The sequence below is a fragment of the Mytilus edulis genome, chromosome 13 (assembly GCF_963676685.1).
Source record: "Mytilus edulis chromosome 13, xbMytEdul2.2, whole genome shotgun sequence".
In the NCBI taxonomy this organism is placed as follows: Eukaryota; Metazoa; Mollusca; class Bivalvia; order Mytilida; family Mytilidae; genus Mytilus; species Mytilus edulis.
The window spans coordinates 19,260,822-19,284,060 of record NC_092356.1 but is presented as its reverse complement, the minus strand read 5'-3'; the positions used below and the strand labels follow the sequence as shown (position 1 = coordinate 19,284,060).

At 32.1% G+C, this 23,239-nt stretch overlaps 1 protein-coding gene across 1 annotated transcript in view; it reads right to left on the bottom strand.

Annotated features, from left to right (window-relative positions):
* LOC139500147 (uncharacterized) overlaps window positions 1-21,430 on the bottom strand; it is a 100,294-nt gene extending 78,864 nt beyond the window's left edge. The window contains exons 1-5 of the mRNA XM_071288886.1: window positions 20,378-21,430; window positions 16,489-16,656; window positions 15,402-15,458; window positions 14,221-14,325; window positions 12,078-12,182 (exon numbers count right to left, since the gene is read on the bottom strand). Coding sequence (XP_071144987.1) covers window positions 12,078-12,182; window positions 14,221-14,325; window positions 15,402-15,458; window positions 16,489-16,656; window positions 20,378-21,155 — 1,213 coding nt within the window. The 5' untranslated portion in view covers window positions 21,156-21,430. The remainder of the gene's footprint in view (window positions 1-12,077; window positions 12,183-14,220; window positions 14,326-15,401; window positions 15,459-16,488; window positions 16,657-20,377) is intronic.
* Between the last annotated feature and the right edge of the window lie 1,809 nt (window positions 21,431-23,239).

The following is a 23,239-nucleotide window of genomic DNA, read 5'->3' as shown; positions in this document are numbered from 1 at the left end:
CAATGAGATACACTTGCATCATGTATTACATAAGTTGAATGACATTTTATTGATATTTTTAGAAATAATTCAGATAATAGAGAGAACATATTTTACACGCCTGTTTCTGTTTCTTGTCATGATTTATTAACTGTGAAAGGACATAGAATCTGCTATAATTAGGTAGTTTCGAGTCCTGTCAATACAAATGTTCCTGATTTAATCAATAACAAATGTTTCAATTTTTATTCTATAGAACTACAAATAAAGTATATCAGTACTCATTCCAACAAACAAAACACATATGGTTTAAATATTTTTAATGAATTTAATATTTCCATTGAAAACTTGTTTTTAGCTTCATCCTTCTCTTTTACAAGAATGTTTTCTTGACATCATCATTGGTCATTGTTGAGAACATGCATGCAAAGCATTGAGAGTAAAAGTGTTTGCAAATTAGATAAATTTAGTTGTATGATAACACAGTTAAATAAATATTAACAGCAAAATAATGTTTTCTTCCCTTTCATGGTCATTTTTATTTTGGGCTTATTTACATTCTAAATTTAGAATGCTAGCAGGCTAATCAGATTTTTCTTTAAACTAAATTGATCCTATTCATCTATATTTTATCTGAAAATACAAAGCAGTTTGTGTGTCCCAATATAGTTTTAAACTTGAGCAAACTCTTAATCTGCCATTTAATACTGTACCTTCAAGATTCCCACCAAAAAAGGAAGTATTCTGACTTTTCATTGAAGACTTCCTGTTTGCTATATCTTATTACCACAAAAAACTTTTAAACAACAAAGTCCAACAAATATGATGACTGAAACTCATGACACTGAAAACATAGTCTTTATTCTTGTATCAAGTAATATTTTTACTTTTAGTATAATCAATTTCTTAAATATTAATTCAAAACCAATACTTTAAAGTAGGTTTATTCTAGGAAATGAGAACAAGGGACACGATCAAATTAAAAAAAAAAACCTAAACTTCTAATATATATATTAAATGAAGAACTATATTTTTTTAAAGAGAAAAACATCTTTTAATAGCTAATTTATATTTTGAACACTATCAATCAATTCTAAGATCTGGTGTTGTTGATTAATTTAGCTCATCTACTTATGAATCTTTATTATTTAAATCATCTATTTTGGTATTTTTCGCTATGATTCGTGTAAGTGAATTTAAGACAAAAAATAAATCTGATTCTAGTACCGAGGCACTGCAATTGTCGGATGTGGTCGTTAATTAACATTAAGAAAAGTAAAACGGATCAGAGAGGTTATTTGACGTCCATTGTGATAAATTAATACAGAGACAACGCGAGCATTTGCCCTGTGTTAACCTTGAAGAAATATTTAGCTGCACGTCCTGCGGTTTCAGGCTGTAATCATTTATTTATGCATTTTGACGGGTCACCGCTAACCCGCTATCAACTGTCAGCTATGCTAAAAAAGTCAGTTAATTTTTGTAACATTTCAAACCCTAACCTTTTGAAATCGCATTCATTTAGAATTGGATCCTTCACAGAAGCGAGCAAACGTGGTATTAATGACGAAGCTATTAAAAATGGGGAAGGTGGTCGTCAGGTGCATTTGAGCGTTAAATCAGGATTCCTTGGTGAAAATAATTTCAAAATTTTCAATTTCTTTTTATGTATTACTCAATTTATTTCACTTGACTGGGCGGAGTTTATCCAGTTTGCTCATGATCGATCATAATAAACAAGTCCATCTATAGATAGGTGTTTTAGGATAAACTCATCAATGCATTGTCCAGTCATTCTTTTGTAAATTCCTTTGAGGTCAATGATAGGTGATTAGAAATCAGTAATAACTATAACGGCAATCATCGTAATCACACACATTTTCAAATCGACTGTCCTCATGCAAATTAAAACGTAAGCTCCGCCCGATCAGTTGAAATAACATTGGTAATACATATAGAACAGAAGTAAACAACATTATAACAAATTTCTTAAATAGTTTTCGGTTTGTAGGTCATGAGCTGTAGACAACTGTTTGGAAAATGGGATCTTCTATTCCCCATTGGGCTGGCATAAAAGCTGCTAGCCGATCTGGTGGGGAAAACCTTGATTTAGAGTACAAGTTAAATGGATAACTAAATCAGGAATGAAATGGAAAGATCTGGATTCATCTTGTGAAAATAAATTAAAAAGTGGCTAGCCCCTAATTATATATTTATACATCTAGGTGCAAATGATTTAGTATTTATGAAATCAAAAGAGCTAATTGAGAACATCAAATGTTCAATTTTGAGAATAAAGTTTTTTTGCACCTGACATCAGAATAATATGGTCAGACATTCTACCAAGGCCCTATTGGCATTGAACATTAAGGCCAAAATTAGTGGAAATAGCTAGCAAAAGAGTCAATTGTGCCGTAAGACCGAAGGCTAATATATTTCGAGGTATCCAGCTATCAAAGCCTCTAAACACAATTTATTTATATATGACGGCTGCCACCTGTCACAAGTCGGTATTGGCATTTTCCTAAATAACATTCAGGCTTCCATTGAAACTTTCGTACTCGGTGTTGCTAAGGTTTTCCCACCAGATAAATGAGCGCAGAGAATGTTTGGTGGTGAATGGGGATTTATAAGACTCCAATTCATTTGGCGGTTCAGGGAGACAATAAACGGATTTGGAACTGTCCCCCTCTGGCACATATCTCTACCCTACCGGCTCTTTAGTGGAGAGTATCAAATAATTTCCTAGGGTTTACTCTTGTCATCAAGCGGAATCTCCTCCACTTCTGGTATCAGAAGGGAGGTGTCATCTCCGCAGTACACGTAATTCAGGTTGTTTGCATTTAAAAAATCGGAGAAACTGTTGTTTTCAGAGGTCTGTGTAAACAGAGAGGGGGTCTCCGTCCAGTCCACTCTTGCACGTAGGAGGGATGTTTTGACACTTATGTTATCATAGGGTCACCGATATGCTCTTTTCAATCCTTTGGCTATTGGTTTGCTTGTCTCCCTGGAACTGGTTAAACATTTTATCTCCGGCCTGTCAAATATTCACACATACATATTTTGTACATATACTTGTTGTATTATTAGTAATAAATATTCTATATTCTTTCTTCAATTTGTATTTTCTGTTTTTCAGCGCCAGTAGTCCGTTGATTAATAGCAATTATTGTTTATCAGATAATTGAATTTAATGAGGCTACTGGCGTACGTTGTTTTTGGATTATGTGTTTGTATAATAAATCAAAAGTGTCCGCTTACACTGTCTAACATTTTGGAACGCCTCTTTCTGTTAAGAATGATTATTATCACGTGCATTTTGTTCTTTAGACTGTAAAGCACGTTATAACTTTCTCACATATCATCTGTTTAGCTTCATATAAACATTTTGTTATAACAAAAAATCCCACACACCCCTCCAAATAAATCTATTTTTAGATATTTTAATTACTACTTATCTGTTATATCTTATTGTAGACAATGCATTTATTTGAACGATACTGCTGTGCCAGTTTGTTGTATTTTTCAACTGCACGCTGTGTGACAGATGTTTATGTCTCGATGGACTTTGTTTACTGAGAGGATGTGGAGAAAAGAGTAGATTAATTGATAAAAAGACATTTTTATTCCTTTGAATGCTGATAAGACATTAGCAGTGTATGATTGACTTTTAATTTGTCTGCGTTGATTAGACACTATCAGTTTATAATTGACTTATTACTTTAGCGTAGTTCAAATTAGACTTAATGTTTGTTTATGAATCTAACTTTAAATTTAAAGATTATATTTTGGTTATACAAAATCTGGGATGTCGCAGATCCTTTAGGGGGCGGTTCATGGAGACACTAAACGGACTTGGAACTGTCCCCCTCTAGCACATATCTCTACCCTACCGGCTCTTTAGTGGAGGGTATCAAATAATTTCCTAGGGTTCATATACGTATACTTTTTTGTATTTATAATTTGCATTGTCTGTTTTTCAGCGCCAGTAGTCCGTTTATTAAATACTGTTTAAACTCGCCAAAATTTATTAAACTGGACATGTACATGCAAATGACTGTTTAAACTCGCCAAAATTTATTAAACTAGACATGTACATGCAAATGCATATATAAATTCATTTTTTATATCGCGATGACAGTGGGGGCATATCGATGTATTGTTGCCACAGAGATTTCTACTTACGTAACTTCGATAATATGAAAATGTGTTGTCGTTAGAAATATACATATATAAGTAAAAAGTCCTTAATATCTATGCACACTTACAGAAAAATTGTGAAAACGCATGCGAAAGAATATCTCAAGAATATTTTGTGGGAAAATATGAATGCATACTAAAAATCCAATGTATTAGAAAAATTGAAATATCGCAGAGAGTGTCCACAATGCACTTGCACTGCACTATTATTAAAATAGTAGAATAGAATGATATAAAAATGGATTTAAATTATACATATTATGTAACTGTTATATACAAATATTAATATTTATTTAACAACAAACCAGAGTATTCTAATGTGTATCATTACAATATAATAGGCATTAGGGTCAGGTTAAACTCCTTATCATTTATTCATCATCCACGCACAAATTTGTCTCCGAAAAAAATATATCTATGTACCTTAACCTCACTTTTAGGTATAGAGATGTGATCTTTTTTTCTGTGACAAGTGCTTGTGACTATCCACAAGAACTGCGATCATCCGATGTTCAGTACTTCAGTACTTTGATTTTACTTAAAATGCAATTTATATTTGTTGATCAAAGCAATATCAATGATAAGTGTAATACATGTAGTATATGAAAATTGATAAAAAGTTGATACATTGTAAACCATGACTACTTTATCTCACACTTTATACTCTATCTGATATATAGATATAGGTAGTTGTGGTGTGAGTGCCAATGAGACAACTCTCCATCCAAATAACAATTTATAAAAGTAAACCATTATAGGTCAATGTACGGCCTTCAACGCGGAGCTTTGGCTCACACCGAACAACAAGCTATAAAGGGCCCTAAAATTACAAGTGTAAAACCATTTGACATATTCACCATTTCCTTTCTCAATTTTATATGTACTTGAACTTAATCAGAAAGGAATAATAAGGGAAAGCTTGAAGATATAACATGGCTCATGCTACTGGGCAAGTCAGAAGTCACTTTCAACAATAAACACCTCACTTTCAACAATAAACACCTTACTTTCCCACCCTATCAAATGCAACATTAAGGATGTCTAGTTGCCCATGCTTTCAAAAAAGTGGCTTTCGTCATTGGGAATATCCGTTTTAATTTTTATAACAAGTTTATAAAATTACATTTATTTTTAGAGAACCCATATGAAAGCTTTGACTTTGAAGAATATTGATGGGGTAAATCATTTTGAAGAAAATGTATGCAAACATTTTGAAAAAAAATCAACTATGACTAAAATCCATAATCTATGATATTAATTGCATGGATCAACTACATGTAGCTGGAGAATACTTAACCCGAAAGCAATAAAATGCTTCGCCGAGCGCAGCCTGATACGACCGCAGAGGTCATACCCTGAATAGTTGATGCAAGTTTAGTCACAATATTCAAGTCTAATACTGTATAAATTTGGATTGAACATAATACAGGGTTCTGACGCAAAATAAATGTGGTAAAAGATCTTTAAAATTTGAAATGGGTTGGAATATTTGTGTTTATTTTCAATTGAAGATTTCTTGATAATGCGTAATACTGTGCAATTGATGAGTTCTTGCAATTGTGCAATATTGTGCAATTGAAGATTTTTTTTGCTATTGCGCAATACTGTGCAATTAAAGATTTTTGCTATTGTGCTACTGCGCAATTGAAGATTTCTTCCTATTGGGCAATGCTGTACTAAATCGCAATACTATGCAATTGGTGATTTCCTGCTATTGCACAATACTTCATATAATTTAAACACAATGTGTGTTGGGTATTTCCTGCTATATCGATATGTTTTGTTTTTATATATGAATCAGAATGAATCAATGGAAAAATGGAAAACGTTTTAGAAAAAAAATCAAAACAAAATCTAAACGTTCACAATCTATATCAACAGATCAAACTTTCACTGGAAAAGAAAAAAATACGAAAACGCCGCCATTCGACGTTCACAAAAAGTCATCTTTTAAAAATGAGCAAAACAAATATGTTACAAACATCCATTTAAAAAAAAATAGTGTGCTTGTTCTAATGTCAAATTGTTCTAAATATTTGAAAAAATAAAACAAGACATCTGTTATTCGATTTTTTTTATGATGTTAATTTAAGCATGGATGCAATTTGGGTAGTCCTCATCACGGAATCATGGGTCGATTCAATCCCGTTTTCTATGACTCAATATGGATTAAAAATCAAATTGGTGTACCTATATCATAAAGAAGGATACGGCTACAAAATAAACACAGAGTTGAGTTTTTTGTCTTGATCACAAAAAAACGTACGTAAAAAAAGTTTCAAAATAGGTACAATTTGGGTACCGTCACGTTATATATATATATATATGTGATGTTATCTAACTAAATAATTCAAAATTTGGTGACTATGTTGAACGCTTCTATCCCGTCAAACATGTGATTAGATACAAAAGATACAACTAAATCTGCATAATTTCTTGACTCACATCTAGAAATTAACAATCGTGGTCCTTTGAAAAAGAAAATTCTAGGTAATAAAAGGATTTCAGCTTCCGAATTATAATTTTTCTATTTTTATTTAACAACATACCAGCAGCATCTGCATAAGGAGTATATAATATCTCATAATTGATACGATATTCCAGGGCTTGTGTAGCTTATCATGTTTTCCCTCATAGAGGGTTGCTGCTCACAATGATACTATTTAACCAAGATTTTAAAGGTTAAAATCTGCTCTTCGTTAATTTTACGGACGCCGGTTGAGCGTTATAGATTATCTGTTTTACAGATGACGTCTGCTATGTTCCAATCGTCCTAACGTAAATAAAAGTTGAAGAGCATTGAGGAACCAAACTTCCAAAAAGTTGTGCCAAATACGGCTAAGGTAATCTATTCCTGGGATAAGAAAGCCATTAGTTTTTCGAAAAATTCAAAGTTTTGTAAGTAAATTTATGAAAATGACCACATAATTGATATTCATGTCAATGATATTCAATATAATCTGTATTATATTCACATATTACGTATAAAGTGTTTAATATTTTACTGCCACTATTTGTTACTGAACTTTTATTGAAAGAGTTACCTGGACAAGGGTTATACTGCAGACAGTTGACATGTTTATTTCTACTTCCTGTACATTTTTTCCCGCCTTGTTGAGGATATGGATTTGAGCATTCACGATACCGCAAACGGCAACCAAGACCACACGTTGCACTGAAAGGGGTATCTATCCACCTGCTCCATTGCCCATCAACTATGAAATTAAACATATATCATCAAATTAAAGTCTTAACGTAAAAATAAATCTTACAGTGAAAAAGAATTTCAGCACTTGGATTTTCTAAAATCATTACTATTTACTTTACTATTTATTTCCTGTTTATTGTTTCCGTAAAAATGAGTATTTGAATTACTGTATTTGCAATACCGTAAACAGCAAGCTATACCACACATAACACTGCAAGGTGTTTCCACCCAACCACTTATTTTTTATCAACAAGGAATCTAAATGTAACCTGAAGTTATAGTGAGAAATCGAGTGAATTCGATGTTTTGATTTGTATTAATGGATACATTTTCACAAAATTTATACATTAACGGGGTTTCCGTTCTTTGATATTCACCACTACCACCATACAAAATATATTATTGATTTGGGAATGGGGGCCCAGGGATATCTTCAATAGATATTTGCATTTAACTCTTACAAAGAAGCAAAGCAGAAAAATGACCTTTTTTATTATTTTAACATCATCAGGTTAAAATCTGCTCTTCGTTAATTTTACGGACGCCGGTTGAGCGTTATAGATTATCTGTTTTACAGATGACGTCTGCTATGTTCCAATCGTCCTAACGTAAATAAAAGTTGAAGAGCATTGAGGAACCAAACTTCCAAAAAGTTGTGCCAAATACGGCTAAGGTAATCTATTCCTGGGATAAGAAAGCCATTAGTTTTTCGAAAAATTCAAAGTTTTGTAAGTAAATTTATGAAAATGACCACATAATTGATATTCATGTCAACACCGAAGTGTTGACTACTGGGCTGGTGATACCCTCGGGAATGAAACGTCCACCAGCAGTGGCATCGACTCAGTGGTTATCAAGGGTACCAGGATTATAATTTAGTAGAGTTTTAACTTAAGTAAGCAACACGAAGGATGTGGAGCATGATCTGCTTATCCTTCCGGTGGACCTGAGATCACCCACAGTTCTTGGTCGGGTTCGTGTTGCTCAATCTTTGGTTCTCTATGTTGTAATGTTTACTCTTGTTAGTCTCTCTGGTTTTTTTCTTGTTAATCCAAGGTGTTGTTAGTTTATTTTTGATTTTTTTTTTCAGTTGTGAATGTCTCTTTTAAGAACCTTTGAATGAAGTTCGGAGTAACTTCTAATATTTTATACAGAATGAGGTTTCAACGGTATAAAATGACGTATATAGATCTCTTAAATGATTTGACTATGATATCTAATCCAGTTTACATATAAATATAATGTACATTGTTATGTACCAATGTTGATCTCTCCATTTACCTTTGAAATATCTGCATTTAAATATTTACCAATTGGGATGTTATTATCTCACAAATATATGGTACACTAGTAAGTTTTTTGTCAATGATTTTTTAATTTGAAATGTATAACTTACTCTTTACCTCTTAATAATCTTTAATTCTAACAGTTACCTGGGCATTTGTTAGGATGAGTACATATTACATGGTCTATATGTTTGCCTGGACAGTTGTTTCCACCATATTGAGGATGTGGATTAGAACAGCTGCGAGATCGTAAACGGGTTCCAACACCACATGTAACACTGCAGGTATTTTCTTTCCAAACACTCCATGCTCCATGCACTAGGAAATTGAATAGATATTCTTAGAATATAATTGGAATGAAAATGCATGGAGTTATTTTTTTGCTATGCAATTTTCAAAATTGACAAAGTTGTGAACGAGTCCTAAAAACATTGTCAATGTTAGAGGCATTATCTGATGTCAACATGATTGTCTAGTAACTTTTAGATAACAAGATAACAGTTTCTGAAATTGGATTCTTTTTAAACTCTTATATTTCTGCAAAATATAGTAGATTTACTGCTAGATCGAGAATTGCAGCACACAGAGTTATGATTGCATCTCTTTTAGTATGTAACAGTTGAATTCTGTTAAATTGGTTGCACTTTACTTGAAATTTGCATTCAACTTTTTTGGTCATTGTCGCTTCTTGAAAATGTTGAATATTTTTGCAAAGCTGGTTTTATCTAATTAGTTAAGATAATACAAATAACGTTTTACAAACCATCAATACACCTTATCGCTATTTGTCCGCCATTGCTGGAAATCACACAGGTTCCCGTAAAATTTTGACGTCATAAAACAAAATGTCTGACGCCACAATGAAAAAGTGATTGTTGTTGAGGTCAAAAGTTCAAGCGGACGGGTCAGCCGGGAATAGCGATAAGGTGTATTGTGTTGGTTTATTGTCGAGCCTGCAACTTTTGTCACAAAGACATAGTTTTAAAACAGGTACCTGGACATTCGTTAGGCTGCGTACATGTGACATGGTCAGTACTGTTGCCGGTACAGTTGTTCCCACCATATTGAGGATGTGGATTAGAACAATTGCGAGATCGTAAACTGGTTCCAACACCACATGTTACACTGCATGTGTTTTCGCTCCAAACACTCCATGCTCCATGCACTACAAATTTTAAATAAAATTCTTAAATGTAATCTGAATTAAAATTAAAAAAAGCAAAAAGTAAATAGGAATTATTTGCAATACAATCTTATGAAATGCCAATGTTGTGAACGAGTGTCAAATACCCTGTCAATATTAGAGACAAAATTATCTTATAGCTCCACGCTTATCTAGAAACTTCTAGAAGACAAGATAAGAGTTTCTGAAACTGTTTTAAACACTGCAAAAAAATAGAAGATTTCCTTGAAGATCTATGCCTGGGATAAGGAAATTCGTAGTTTTTCGAATTATTTAAACTTTTGCAAACAGTAAATTTATAAAAATGAGTATTGAATGGATATTAATGTCAACACTGAAGTGCTGACTGATGGTCTGGTGATACCCTTAGGGACGAAATGCCACCAGCATTGGAATCAGTGGCCAACAGTTACTTTCTATTTATACATAATTGAAATGCGGCACAGATTATGATTTTTATAAAAAAAAAACTAAGGACGTTTCTTATCCCAGGCATAGACCACCTTAGTCGTAATAGGCACACCTTTTTGGAATTTTGGGTCCTCAATGCCCTTGGACTTTGTACTTGGTTGGCTTTATTACTATTTGATATGAGCGGGACTGGTTAGTCTGCTTTAGACAAAACGCGCGTCTGGCTTATTACATTATAAAACGGGTACCTTTAATAACTATTCTCATGCAAACCACTGTGATAGTATACCAACATTCAATATAATCTGTATTATATTCACATATTACGTATAAAGTGTTTAATATTTTACTGCCACTATTTGTTACTGAACTTTTATTGAAAGAGTTACCTGGACAAGGGTTATACTGCAGACAGTTGACATGTTTATTTCTACTTCCTGTACATTTTTTCCCGCCTTGTTGAGGATATGGATTTGAGCATTCACGATACCGCAAACGGCAACCAACACCACACGTTGCACTGGAAGGTGTATCTATCCACCTGCTCCATTGCCCATCAACTATGAAATTAAACATATATCATCAAATTAAAGTCTTAACGTAAAAATAAATCTTACAGTGAAAAAGAATTTCAGCACTTGGATTTTCTAAAATCATTACTATTTACTTTACTATTTATTTCCTGTTTATTGTTTCCGTAAAAATGAGTATTTGAATTACTGTATTTGCAATACCGTAAACAGCAAGCTATACCACACATAACACTGCAAGGTGTTTCCACCCAACCACTTATTTTTTATCAACAAGGAATCTAAATGTAACCTGAAGTTATAGTGAGAAATCGAGTGAATTCGATGTTTTGATTTGTATTAATGGATACATTTTCACAAAATTTATACATTAACGGGGTTTCCGTTCTTTGATATTCACCACTACCACCATACAAAATATATTATTGATTTGGGAATGGGGGCCCAGGGAAATCTTCAATAGATATTTGCATTTAACTCTTACAAAGAAGCAAAGCAGAAAAATGACCCTTTTTATTATTTTAACATCATTTAAACTAAAATTTATTTAGAAAAATCAGTGTTTAACTTATATTTATTCAGGATGTATCCATTCTCAAAATATTTTTCATCGGTTTTACGTCCATTCTTCACATGTGTACAAAAAATCATGTGGAATATGAATTCAATATTTTTTTCGAAAACGAGATAAATGTATTGTTTGGCTATTTTAATGCCACAATATGGAATCTGCGCAGTGATATGTTCAAAAGGTTACATATTATGTCAAGCAGCTGATATTTTACAATTTCAATATGCAGACAACCTGTATATGTTTATTTGCATGACAGAAATAAGTATTTTTCCGTCTTTCGCCAGCAAACCTGATAATGCCATACAAAGTTCAGGTCAAACATCAGTGTCAGATTATTAAGCCTGACGCATACGTCGAGACTATTTCAGGGTCAAAGTTATTCATGCCAGGTCAACCTCACAAATTCGTGATATGCAATTTTCTGAAGAGCATGGCAGAGTGATATAAACAGTGGGAAACCCGATAATGTTACATAATGGCAGTATACCGCTGTTCAAACCTCATAAATGGATTAAGAGAAAACAAATCCGGGTTACAATCTAAAATTGAGGGAAACACATCAACTATAAGACGCATATCAATATAACACCTCTGGTGAGCATAGTCTGTTACAATTTATTCATCTATATAATGAAAATTCAGAAAATCAAACACACAATTTAAAGCATTTGTGGAATCGTAATGTTTATAATTCTTTAAAAAATACCATCTGCTTTCAGTTCTCGTACATCTTTAAAGGTCTTTTCCAACTTAGAAGAGATCAATGTAAGGTTTGACAGCGACTTATCTGTCGATAACTCTAAATTAGTAACTGTAAATATAAAAAAGATAATCACCGTATTGTATGTATCATACGAATCATTTTGGATAATAACAGCTTTAACATGTCTTCTCTCTACACGTTTTCATTACTTTTTGTTAGGTTTTAGTGTATTTACTTTTGACAATTGGAACTTCTCCACGCTCATCTGTGCTATTCTTCTTAAAATCAATATCATCTTTTGTAATTTAGATGTAACCGATGTATTATTGAACAACACATGCTTCATAAATGAATCCACTGAACCTTCTTTGAATAGAACAAACATTATTTTTTTTACTTTTTCATGTTTTTATTGAGATTTTAGTGTATAAAATAAATTTTGAAGTAATGTCATTCAGACAGTTCTAATTGTCAAACTTATTTGAGAATAGGCTAGCTGCATTGCAGAAATTTATTACGATGCACTTTTCATGCAAAAATTTCAATTCAAATTAATCTGAAAATTTTTTTATCAAAAATAATAAAAATTCAGAACTCCACGGAAAATTCAAAATGGAAAGTCTCTCATCAAATGGCAACACAGCTGCACCTAAAAGATACATTGATGTAGTCAAATGAGAAAACTTTGTTGATGGAAAGAGACTCTTCAGTACATCTAATTGTGAATTTGAATTATCTTGTTTTTTTTTTTATTTTCATGTTGTTGACAAGTGTCTGAAAGAACTCCGACTTATATGAAAATAAGAAGAGATCGGCAGGGAGAGTCAAACAGTTCGTTTCCAATGAAATGCCGAAAAGTTTATTACATTTGAATTGCATTTCGAACCAATAGTAAAAACATATAGATTAAGCAAGCGAAAGACAGAAAACTTTGATCAATAAATTTTACAACAATACTTTTAACTTTATATTCTTTTATGTCATGAATAGGGCAGCTGTTAACGTATAACGGGTTATTTTTGCGGGGTGTTTATTTTCAAATATTTTCGCTGATCAGGGGAAATCGCGAAATTACATTCCGCGAAAATGTATGCATATGTTCGGTACTTTCAAATAGCTAAAGCTTTCGTTGGATCTATAATGGTTTATGATAATTTCACCAACATGATTCGGGACTTTCCGGTCTAAATTTCCGCGGAGTTTGTTATTTTTGTTAATTTTGTTACTTATCTTTTCCATGTTTTCACTAAGGGAGTATTCATGTTAATCAAAATTTTAGTTGCACACAAAGAACAAGTATGTTTAAATTGCTGTACGTTCGCTCTAGATACTATTTATACTGTGAAGAGTTATTTGAGTACATTTCCGTATATAATAAACGAAACTTGTAGATAAATATATCTGACAATATATGTTTTCAGTAATTATTTGGAAAAGAGATAAAGGTATTATTCTGCTATGTTTATTAATCGTTTTATATTCAAACTATTTTCATGTACAGCTATCAGTAAAAATCTACGACACCAATTAAATGAAACTTGGCTTTTGTCGACATTTTTATCTTAATATTCCTTTTTTGGTTTCACTATGCCTATATTTAAGACTAGACGCCATTTAATAATCAATCTTTATGATCCCCTAAAGATTACCGACGGTCATGTAACCAGATATGAACATAAGCATATATTATATATATATTCAGAACAACAAGGATAATTGTTCTAGATCTGGTTGCATTCATTTAATAGCTTGAAAATATAAGTAATGTACCTCCATAGATTTTTTTTTTATTTCTGGGGGCCCAGATAAGTCAACAAGTTTAAAGTAGAAACATTCTGCCATATGCTTAACATGCTATTAGCATACAAAACCTTTCTTCATTAAAAGTCGAATTGCATGCTGCATGAACATAGACTTAACGGAGTAGAATTATTGACTAGCAAACCAAGTACTTATATATGATTATTCGTTGACATTTTTGTTAAATGGTTATTTTATATAATTTTATTGGCAATTTTAATTTTAAGGTCACAAAGTGATGCATATTCGTTTTCCATATGTTTTTCTGTATACTGCAAGATCTTCATTTAAGACTCATATATATAATACTTTCAGTATCGTTCTGTCTATGTTCAAATATAATTACCATGTGCCTGCAGGTCTGTCACATCTTGATCAGTCTTTTCTTGATTAGAAGATATTAATGTTATATTTGACATCAACTTATCTGTAGAATATTTTATTTCAGTAGCTGTAAATAAAAGAATAACTAGCATTGCATACAAAAACACGAAATAAGCCCATAATTTAAAAGATTATGCTACTGAAAATGTCTATACTAAAATAGCTATTCCTGTTTGATTGATCTCTCGTTTTATTTTTTACTGTTGACGTTCGTGTCTTTTCAATGTGGGAGCATACTGACCATATGCTTAACGCATGTGCTACTTTTCTCCATTGAAGGTTGTATTAAATATTGCATAAATATGGCTTCTCATGAGTTGAATTATTGACTTGTAAATCAATTACTGAAATTTTGTTATTCTTTGCTATTGACATTGTTATTTGATATCTTTTTTACTGATATAGCACATATGACATTTTTTTTATTTTAGGTCAAAAATTCAAAAAGGTCAAGCATATTCGTTTTCCATATGTCTTTCTGTTCAATGAGAATTCTTCATATGAGGCTTAATTATATAGTCATTTTTGTATCGTTCTGCCTATATTCAAAAATAATTTCCATTGTAGTTATCAATATTATGTTTGACATCAACTTATCTGTAGATGATTCAATTTCGGTTACTACAAATAACTAGCCTTTTAATACGAGAATATTAAATAAGTGCGATTTTATCAAAGATTGTGATACTGAAAATGTCTTTACTCTGTTTTTTTCATTTTGTTCCTTCTTATATCGGATAATATAAGAAAACGTAAGGCTGTATATAACTTTATCTACATCTAATCTCTCCTTTTCTTTTTCTTTTTTTTTTTGCTTACGAAAAGAGAGACAAACGTTTGCATGTCAAAACAATTCTTAAATAAAGGAAAAAGAAAAAAAATTCCTAAACCACTACATCGAAAACTACAGACTGAGCAATAATACATTCATTAAAACCGGAGGATATTAGCTGCTCAAGAGCAAATCCAGCTCTTCATGTGGCACCTTTCCCCTTTGGAAAATGGTAAGTTCAAATCTGGTGATGTCTCATTCGGTTATTTGATTATTCCGGAAAAGAGGACGGAACTATGGTTACGACATTTGGAAATTATCCATAGATATCTATTTTTTTTCTCTTAGTAGGGAAAATAAAACTAACTCACCTTTAGTGTTTAAGTCAATAACATCCTTTCTCATCTTATGTAAATCGATTGCCCCTTCTGTAAATAGAATGAAACATTTGAGCTTCGTCGGATCGAAAGTCGACCTTATGCAAGTGAACGTTTACATGTTCATGAATAAGACTTAAATTGAGTTTTGAACATTAGAATACAAAATAAAAGATGAATTTTGGTATGTTTTGTTTAGTTCTTATAGCAAATCGATTTTCAAACAGTTACCACATTTCAGAAAAGATTTTTGTCAACCCAACATAGGTGAACAGATGTTTTGATATTCATTTACAATAGGTCTATTTCTATCCGACGCAACTTATTATGTTGCGATTTTAGTGAATTAAATTGATTTTTGAATAACTTCAATCAGACAGTATTGATTTTTAAACTTATTTGAACAGAAATAGGATATGTTGCATTTGTCATTAAAACAAAATAATTACAGTTAAAAAAAACCAACACTTTGTATGAATGAATGAAAAGTAAGAGAGTTGAAATTAAGCACAAGACAAACAGAAAACTATACCCATTACTATTACAAGATTATTTTGACTAAGAGTTAACCATTTTATTCACAACATTATTAAACTTGTACTCGTCATACATTAACTGCATACGATATGTAACCATAGATTTGCAGTGCGACTCCTGTAAATTCATGAAATGATATATTGATAATACAGCGAATAAGTCATTTTTGATGAATTTCATTTACATGGGACGTCTGTCAATATAATTGCTGATAAAGGGAAATAGTTTGTTCTTATATTGTGCTGTTAAACCACTGTCCAATGTTGGGGATGGAAGAGGATGAGTTGTCTCATTTGGGAATTATATCACATCTTCTTATGTTGATAATTATGCATGATTACATGAACTGCGTGTAGTAATGCGAAATACATTAACATTGATTCATAAACAAGTGAACTCTGATTCAATTATATTGAATGATTGATAAAGTCTAAAGTGTAATGCTGTTGTGAAAACCTCAAGTAGAAATATTAAATAATAATATAATTAAATAGAAGCCGAAACGAATGAAGTGACATCATTACTACAAGACTTGACTACATACCTTGAACACATGCTGCTTGACATTCTTCGTCGCTTTGAAAATTATTTTGATTTCCTTTGCAACCTCCATACCAGAATGGCTCACATTTACTTGAACTTGTATTAAAGAAATGCTTCATAGTAAAATCATAACATGGTCCTTTATGTTTAGGTTGTTGACAAACAGGATCTTTGAAGAAATTGTATAGCAATTAAATAAGATATATTTTAAATGATTTATAAACATAAACATTTTATTTTCAAAACATTAATTAGTTGCATATCATAGTCTTAAATATCTGCATACATTTACAACCATTAGTAAATTAGTAAGTTCTATTTCTATTTAAAAATTGTATGAAAAGTAACCGACAATTAATAGGACGAAAAATCAACCTACCCCCATTGATTGTTCTATTCTTTAGTTAAATCTGTTTGTGAAGTGCTTCACACAGACGAAGCAGACATCAAATTGTAAGTCTTTAGGTTGAACTGCTGGGCACCAACAAAAGACCTTATGCACCTTTATGAGCAGTTTTCTCCCAATGGATTTTTTAGCATTGTGGAAATGTGATGCTATATTGATAAGATATCAATAATTTCTAGCAATAATAGTTGTCAAAAGGTACAAGGATTATAGTTTCATGACGCCAGAGGCGCGTTTTGTCTACATAAGACTCATCATTGACGCTCAAATCAAAATAGTTATAAAGCCAAACCATAACAAAGTGAAGAGCATTGAGGACCCAAAATTACAGAAAATTGTGCTAAATACGACTAAGGTAATGTATGCCTGTGCTAAGAAAATCCTTAGTTTTTCGAAAAAGTCATAGTTTTGTAAACAGGAAATTTATAAAAATGTGAGACCGAAGTGCTGACTACTGGGCTGGTGATTCCCTCGGGTGCGAAACGTCCCCTAGCAGTGGCATCGACTAAGTGGTATAAATAGTTATCAAAGATACCAGGATTATAATTTAATACTCCAGACACGCGTTTCGTCTACATAATACTCATCAGTGACGCTCAGATCAAAATAGTTATAAAGCCAAACAAGTACAAAGTTGAAGAGCAATGAGGACCCGAAATTCCAAAAAAAAATCTGCCAAATACTGATGAGGTAATCTTTGTCTGTGATTAGAAAATCCTTAGTTTGTCGAAAAATTCACTGGTTGTTAACAGGAAATTTATAAAAATAACCATATAAGTGATATTCATGTCAACACCGAAATGCTGAATTCTGGCTGGTGATACCCTTGGGGACGAAACGTCCACCAACAGTGGCATCGACCCAGTGGTGTAAATAGTTATAATTTACTACGCCAGACGCGCGTTTCGTCTACATAAGACTCATCAGTGACGCTCAGATAAAATAAGTTTTAAAGCCAAACAAGTACAAAGTTGAATAGCATTAGATTTAACTTAATTATTTCTATTTAGCCAAGATGTTCTTTGGAAGTTTTGGAGAGCATTACTAACTAGCATACATAACACTCAAGACGATGTTGGATTCTAATTTCATATTTAAGTCTTGCAACTACGAAAGATAGGGATCTGTTGTTCAAAATATTAGATTACAATGTAATATAGAAGATGTCTTTAACAATGCATGACATTATATAGCAGCTGTTTGAGTTTTAAAAACATAGTTTTAGTCTTTATTTTTCTATGTTGTGTTTTGTGTATTATTGTATGTTTGTCCTTTTTCTTTTTTAGGTACGGCGTTTTCGTGTAATTTTCTATTCATGAGTTTGAATGTCCCTCTTATATTTTTCTCCCCTCTTCAATAAAACATCGACCTACTTCCAAAGTTACATGTTGATGTCTGGGAATTGCACAAGCTTTGAATAACTTACATTTTGCTTGGGATGGTACGTTTGGACACCTTAAATGTTTACTTGGCATTACTAGAGATATTACTTACAATTACTTAAATGATTACTTAAATTATTAAAGCAAACTATCTTAAAGCTTTCATTTGTGTTTTTTATTGTAATGTTTATTCCATTATCTGGATCTTACTTATATTGATAATCATTGAACATCTTATGTACCTAATCATATCACTGGTGTTAAACTGATAACCGTAACTGGAATTACGACGATCTCAATACGGCGACGGCAGAAATAGGTAAAATCTGTTCAGTCATTTTTCTCAAATGAAGCACGTGTTGTTACGAGTTACTCGGCACCAAGGTTTTTCTATACCATAACATCATATTTGAATAGTAGCGGTGCACTATAATTGTCTAAGCGCTAAGAAAATTTACGTCGAAAAATTCGGGATGATAATCGTAACTCCAAAAAAGTTTGAAATATGTAGTATTTGATTAGGGACTAATATAGCAGCATAAACTATGTTATATATTTAATAGGGATGTCAAAAGATCTGAAATTTAATACTCGGATACTCGGCCATGATACTCGAGTACTCGCGAGTACTCGGATGAATTAAACGGTTTGTTATGTGGGATGCAGTGTTTTTTGCTATGACCAACGTACTTTTAAAATAGCTTGATCCTCTGTTTTTGTTTGTTACACATACAGAGTAATTAGATTAATTTAAATGTACATCTCATACCAATCATGTTTCCATATAAGTCTTGATTAACAAACAAAGGTAAGTTTTGACGGCGTGTGATGGTTTAATTATTATTCCACGAACGTGTTGATCCGTGTACAAACACCTTGTAAAATGTCTCAAATCAGTTGCGTAGGGTTCACTGCAGGTCACTTTGTTCTTGTTTAGAAATTTGATCTGGTTAAAAATTTCAGACGAAAGACTGTTTGGCTGCCTATTTTTTGTTACAAGTAGTGACCATGAAAACATTGCCTCGGAAGGAAAGGACGTTGCTGGGATTACTTTAAGATTGTATCCTCAGGACAAACATATTTATGTTGTTAATTGATTTTATTTAGTATTACTAATGGAACGTTTCAACCGAACTAAAGTGAGTGGAAATGTGATTATAAATGAGAAATATCTCAAGATGTAAAACAGGCAAACGAGTATATGAGTACTAAAACTGTACTCGAGTACTCGGTCTTCCAAGCGGGTACCTGAGTACTCGTGTACTCTTTGCCATCCCTAATATTTAATCACTGCCCAGATGACAGCCCTGGATACCTGGTATCTTTGTTCGTATGTGATTACCTCAGGTTGTTATTATAACAACATTATGTTTCTGTATATATTTAGTTAAAGTTACAAGATGCACTTATAAATACTATTGGACCTCAATGAAACTATTTGACAGCAAGCATCATTTTGTTACGCGGATTTCAAATGAGCTGCAGGATTGGAGGAGGTTGGGAATACTGCGGTAGGTACGATATCACGTTTTACCTATTTCATGTGAAGGATGTAGTCTTAGAATTCAAAATATATATTGGGAAAGGTTAAACAGTTTGCTTATGTTTCTGCTTTTTATATTACAATAAGTTATTAGTTGTCGTGTGTTTATATGGTTCATAAGTGTTTCTCGTTTCTCGTGTTTTATATATATTAGACCGTTGGTTTTCCCGTTTGAATGGTTTTACACTTGTCTAGTATTTTTGGGGGGCCATTTATAGCTTGCTGTTCGGTGTGAGCCAAGGCTCCGTGTTAAAGACCGAACCTTGACCTATAATGGTTTACTTTTATAAATTGTGACTTGGATATAGAGTTGTCTCATTGGCACTCATACCACATCTTCCTATATCTAGTTTATTAACCCCCGACATTTATTTCTGTTTTCTCTTTTGGTATAATTAAGCATTTACTGACTGGATATTCGTGGGATAGTGAGTGTACGTCTCAGTGCAATGATTGCGTCTCGGGGACAACAAAATTACTATTCCACTCATATTAAGTCAAAACGTATTTTATAAACCATTATAGGGGTCTCTTCACATAAAACCAACATTTCACCTACCTATTTTGTCAAGCTTTTTCTTAATCCTTTGTTTAATCCGTTTCTCGAACTTCCGCAATTCATTTCTCAGCAATGTGTTCTCCTTTAAAACGTTTCCGTTTACATTTTTTAAGCCAATACCTGTAGAATTTGACAGTTCTTGTAATTTATTATTCAATAAAGTCAAAGAGGATCCTATGGAAATCCTCGATTCTTCGGCCTTATATTCTGCTTTAGTTAACGCGTGTTGTTGTTGTGAAGTAATGTTTTGTAAATTCTCAATGTTATAACTTGAGGTCTCCTTTTCTGACATTAACTTCTCCATTTTTTCCACAGCGGTATTAAGCTTTCTTTCTAAATATTGGTTTTGTTTTTTCAGAAATTCAACTTCGCGATTAACTCTCAAAAGAGGATCGCTGTAATTGCTTGACCAATTTTTAGACATGGATTTTTCTTTATTCAACTCACGTTGCTGTTCTGAAGTAAGTGTTTGTAATGCTGCGATCGTTTGATTTAAGGATTCTTCATTCGTAATAAGTTTCTCCATTTTGTCCACAGTTGTGTCAAGCCTTTGATTTAAATCTTGGTCTTGTTTTATCAGAGAATCAATTGTACGTCCGTCTTTCAGAACTGTTTTAAGAAGCTCGTGGTAATTGCTGACCATTGTTTTCACTGTGGCTTCAACATGGTTAATTCTTTTCATAAGATCAGCATCCATTGCTTCAGCATTCCCAGAACTTACATCTAATAAAAATCCGAAACAGATACATGACAGAACAGTTAAAACATTCAACCACATTTTGTTCAATTCATCCAATTCTTCTTTCTAAAGCAATAACGCGATAAATATTAGCTGGGTTATTTCATTCAGCAGGCTATGGATTACGTCTTTAATAATTGCGGGTGAACTTAAAACAATCGAACACATGTCTCAACTTAGTACTATAAATAGTTCACCTTAATTTTAATAGCATGATAATAATTTTCAAGTTCTACTGTACTTAAATTTGTCGATTTTGCGCTGTATCTTCTACTGAAAACTTCATATAAATTAGGAGGATCCTTGTCTCCAGTTTGCACTGTAACAGTTGTAATCTGCATATAAATCTTTTCAATTATAAATACATATATTCGCCAATTACAGATCTAACATTGTCGGGTTGATGTTTAGACGAGTTGTATATACAGAATGTACACAGCCATTTATCACCATCACTGCTGGTGATCCGATGGATAAATATATGGACTTATATTTATTTGTAATTTTACAAATTGATTGCACACCTGTAAATTGTATATATAACTGAGATATGTAAAACAGGCACGTTGAGTATTAATTCGTAACATCCAGGTTATCACAGATAACTTAAGAATATCTATAAAATCTGCATCTCTTAAGATAAGTAAACGTGTAGTATAGGGGAATCTGATCTTATGGTGTTTGATCGAATCTGTATCTGTTAGAAAACTTTTGTTTTAATTTTTATATAATTCGCATGAATATTTTTTGAGCTTAAATTGATTGATGCAAATAAATGTTAAGTGAAAACATTATTAATATTCAGGTAAAAATCAATTATAAATCGATAAAGTACAAATGTAGTTAATATTTATATTGTTTTGTATCAATCATCGTTTGAAGCAATATTTTTTAGATAAACATTAGTAGATTAATTCTATTTCGAAACATAGTTTAACGTTGTGTCATGGTGTCTTCCTCGAATGCCAACATTTTATATGTTACCTATTCTTTGAATGCCAACAAAAGTATTTCAATAGATGTTTATATAATAACAATAGATGTTTTTAAAACTATTCAAATGTTTTTATAAGTATTTAACAGTTAAAAATAATTAGTGAACCTGATAAAATTGCAACATTTGAAAAAAAAATAGTACAATTTTGGGTTAAAATTATTTTGAATTTTAAAGTAATCAAATAAATTCTAAAAATGTAATTACTTTTTTTGTTAAAGAAAGATAATCATGGGAATGGAAATGTTTTTATTAACAAAAGATGTATAAAAAATATTGAAGAAATTTTAGTTAGGTATAATTATCTCAAACTAAAAAAGGTATATTAGAGATTTGTTTAGTTCAACATCATTTTAACGTTTTATAAGTTAATGTGAACTGAATGAAATTTTCAATTAAACAATTAATAAAATTAAAAAATCATAAAAAATAATTAATCAAATTTGATGACTTCCAAGCTGGAAACTGTGTGAGTATGAGCACAGCCCAAGCTGGCCATGAGTGAGCACATGTCGAAGCCAATAATGTGCACATAAAAGGGGAGGATAGGCAATTCAGGTTATCTGTAGTGAGATGTCCAGTTGAAATAGACGTGTTTTTTCGTAGCTCCGAAATCACCGACCACTGTTCACATACAACGTTGTTGTTATTAAGTATAGATTTATTTCATCTTTAATATTTAATATGTAATACTAATAGATACAAATTAATACTTTATGTATTTGGTTCCAATAACTAATATTTGTACTAATTAGGTATTTTTTGGTTAATTTCGAGTACACACATATAGTGAGTACTTTTTACAGACAAAAGTTCCCACCATTGTTTAGTAAATACATTAGTTGATTACAGATATTCCTACTCATATAGTTTATCTATTGTTTTCATAATGAAATAAGAAAAGATAAACATGGCTTTTAGTCAAGGTTTTGATGTTGATGACTTTATAGATAATGTTGTTTATTACGACCGTAAAAAAAGGTAAAGAGATTAGCTCTAAAAATTGAGACGAGTGACTCAATGGTAGAGACTTCTAGTCAAGATTAGAATATGGCATCACTTGATACTACTGTCTCAGAAAAGTCTTCCAAAAAAAGGAGGATAGGTTTTACTCCACCTTTCAATATTT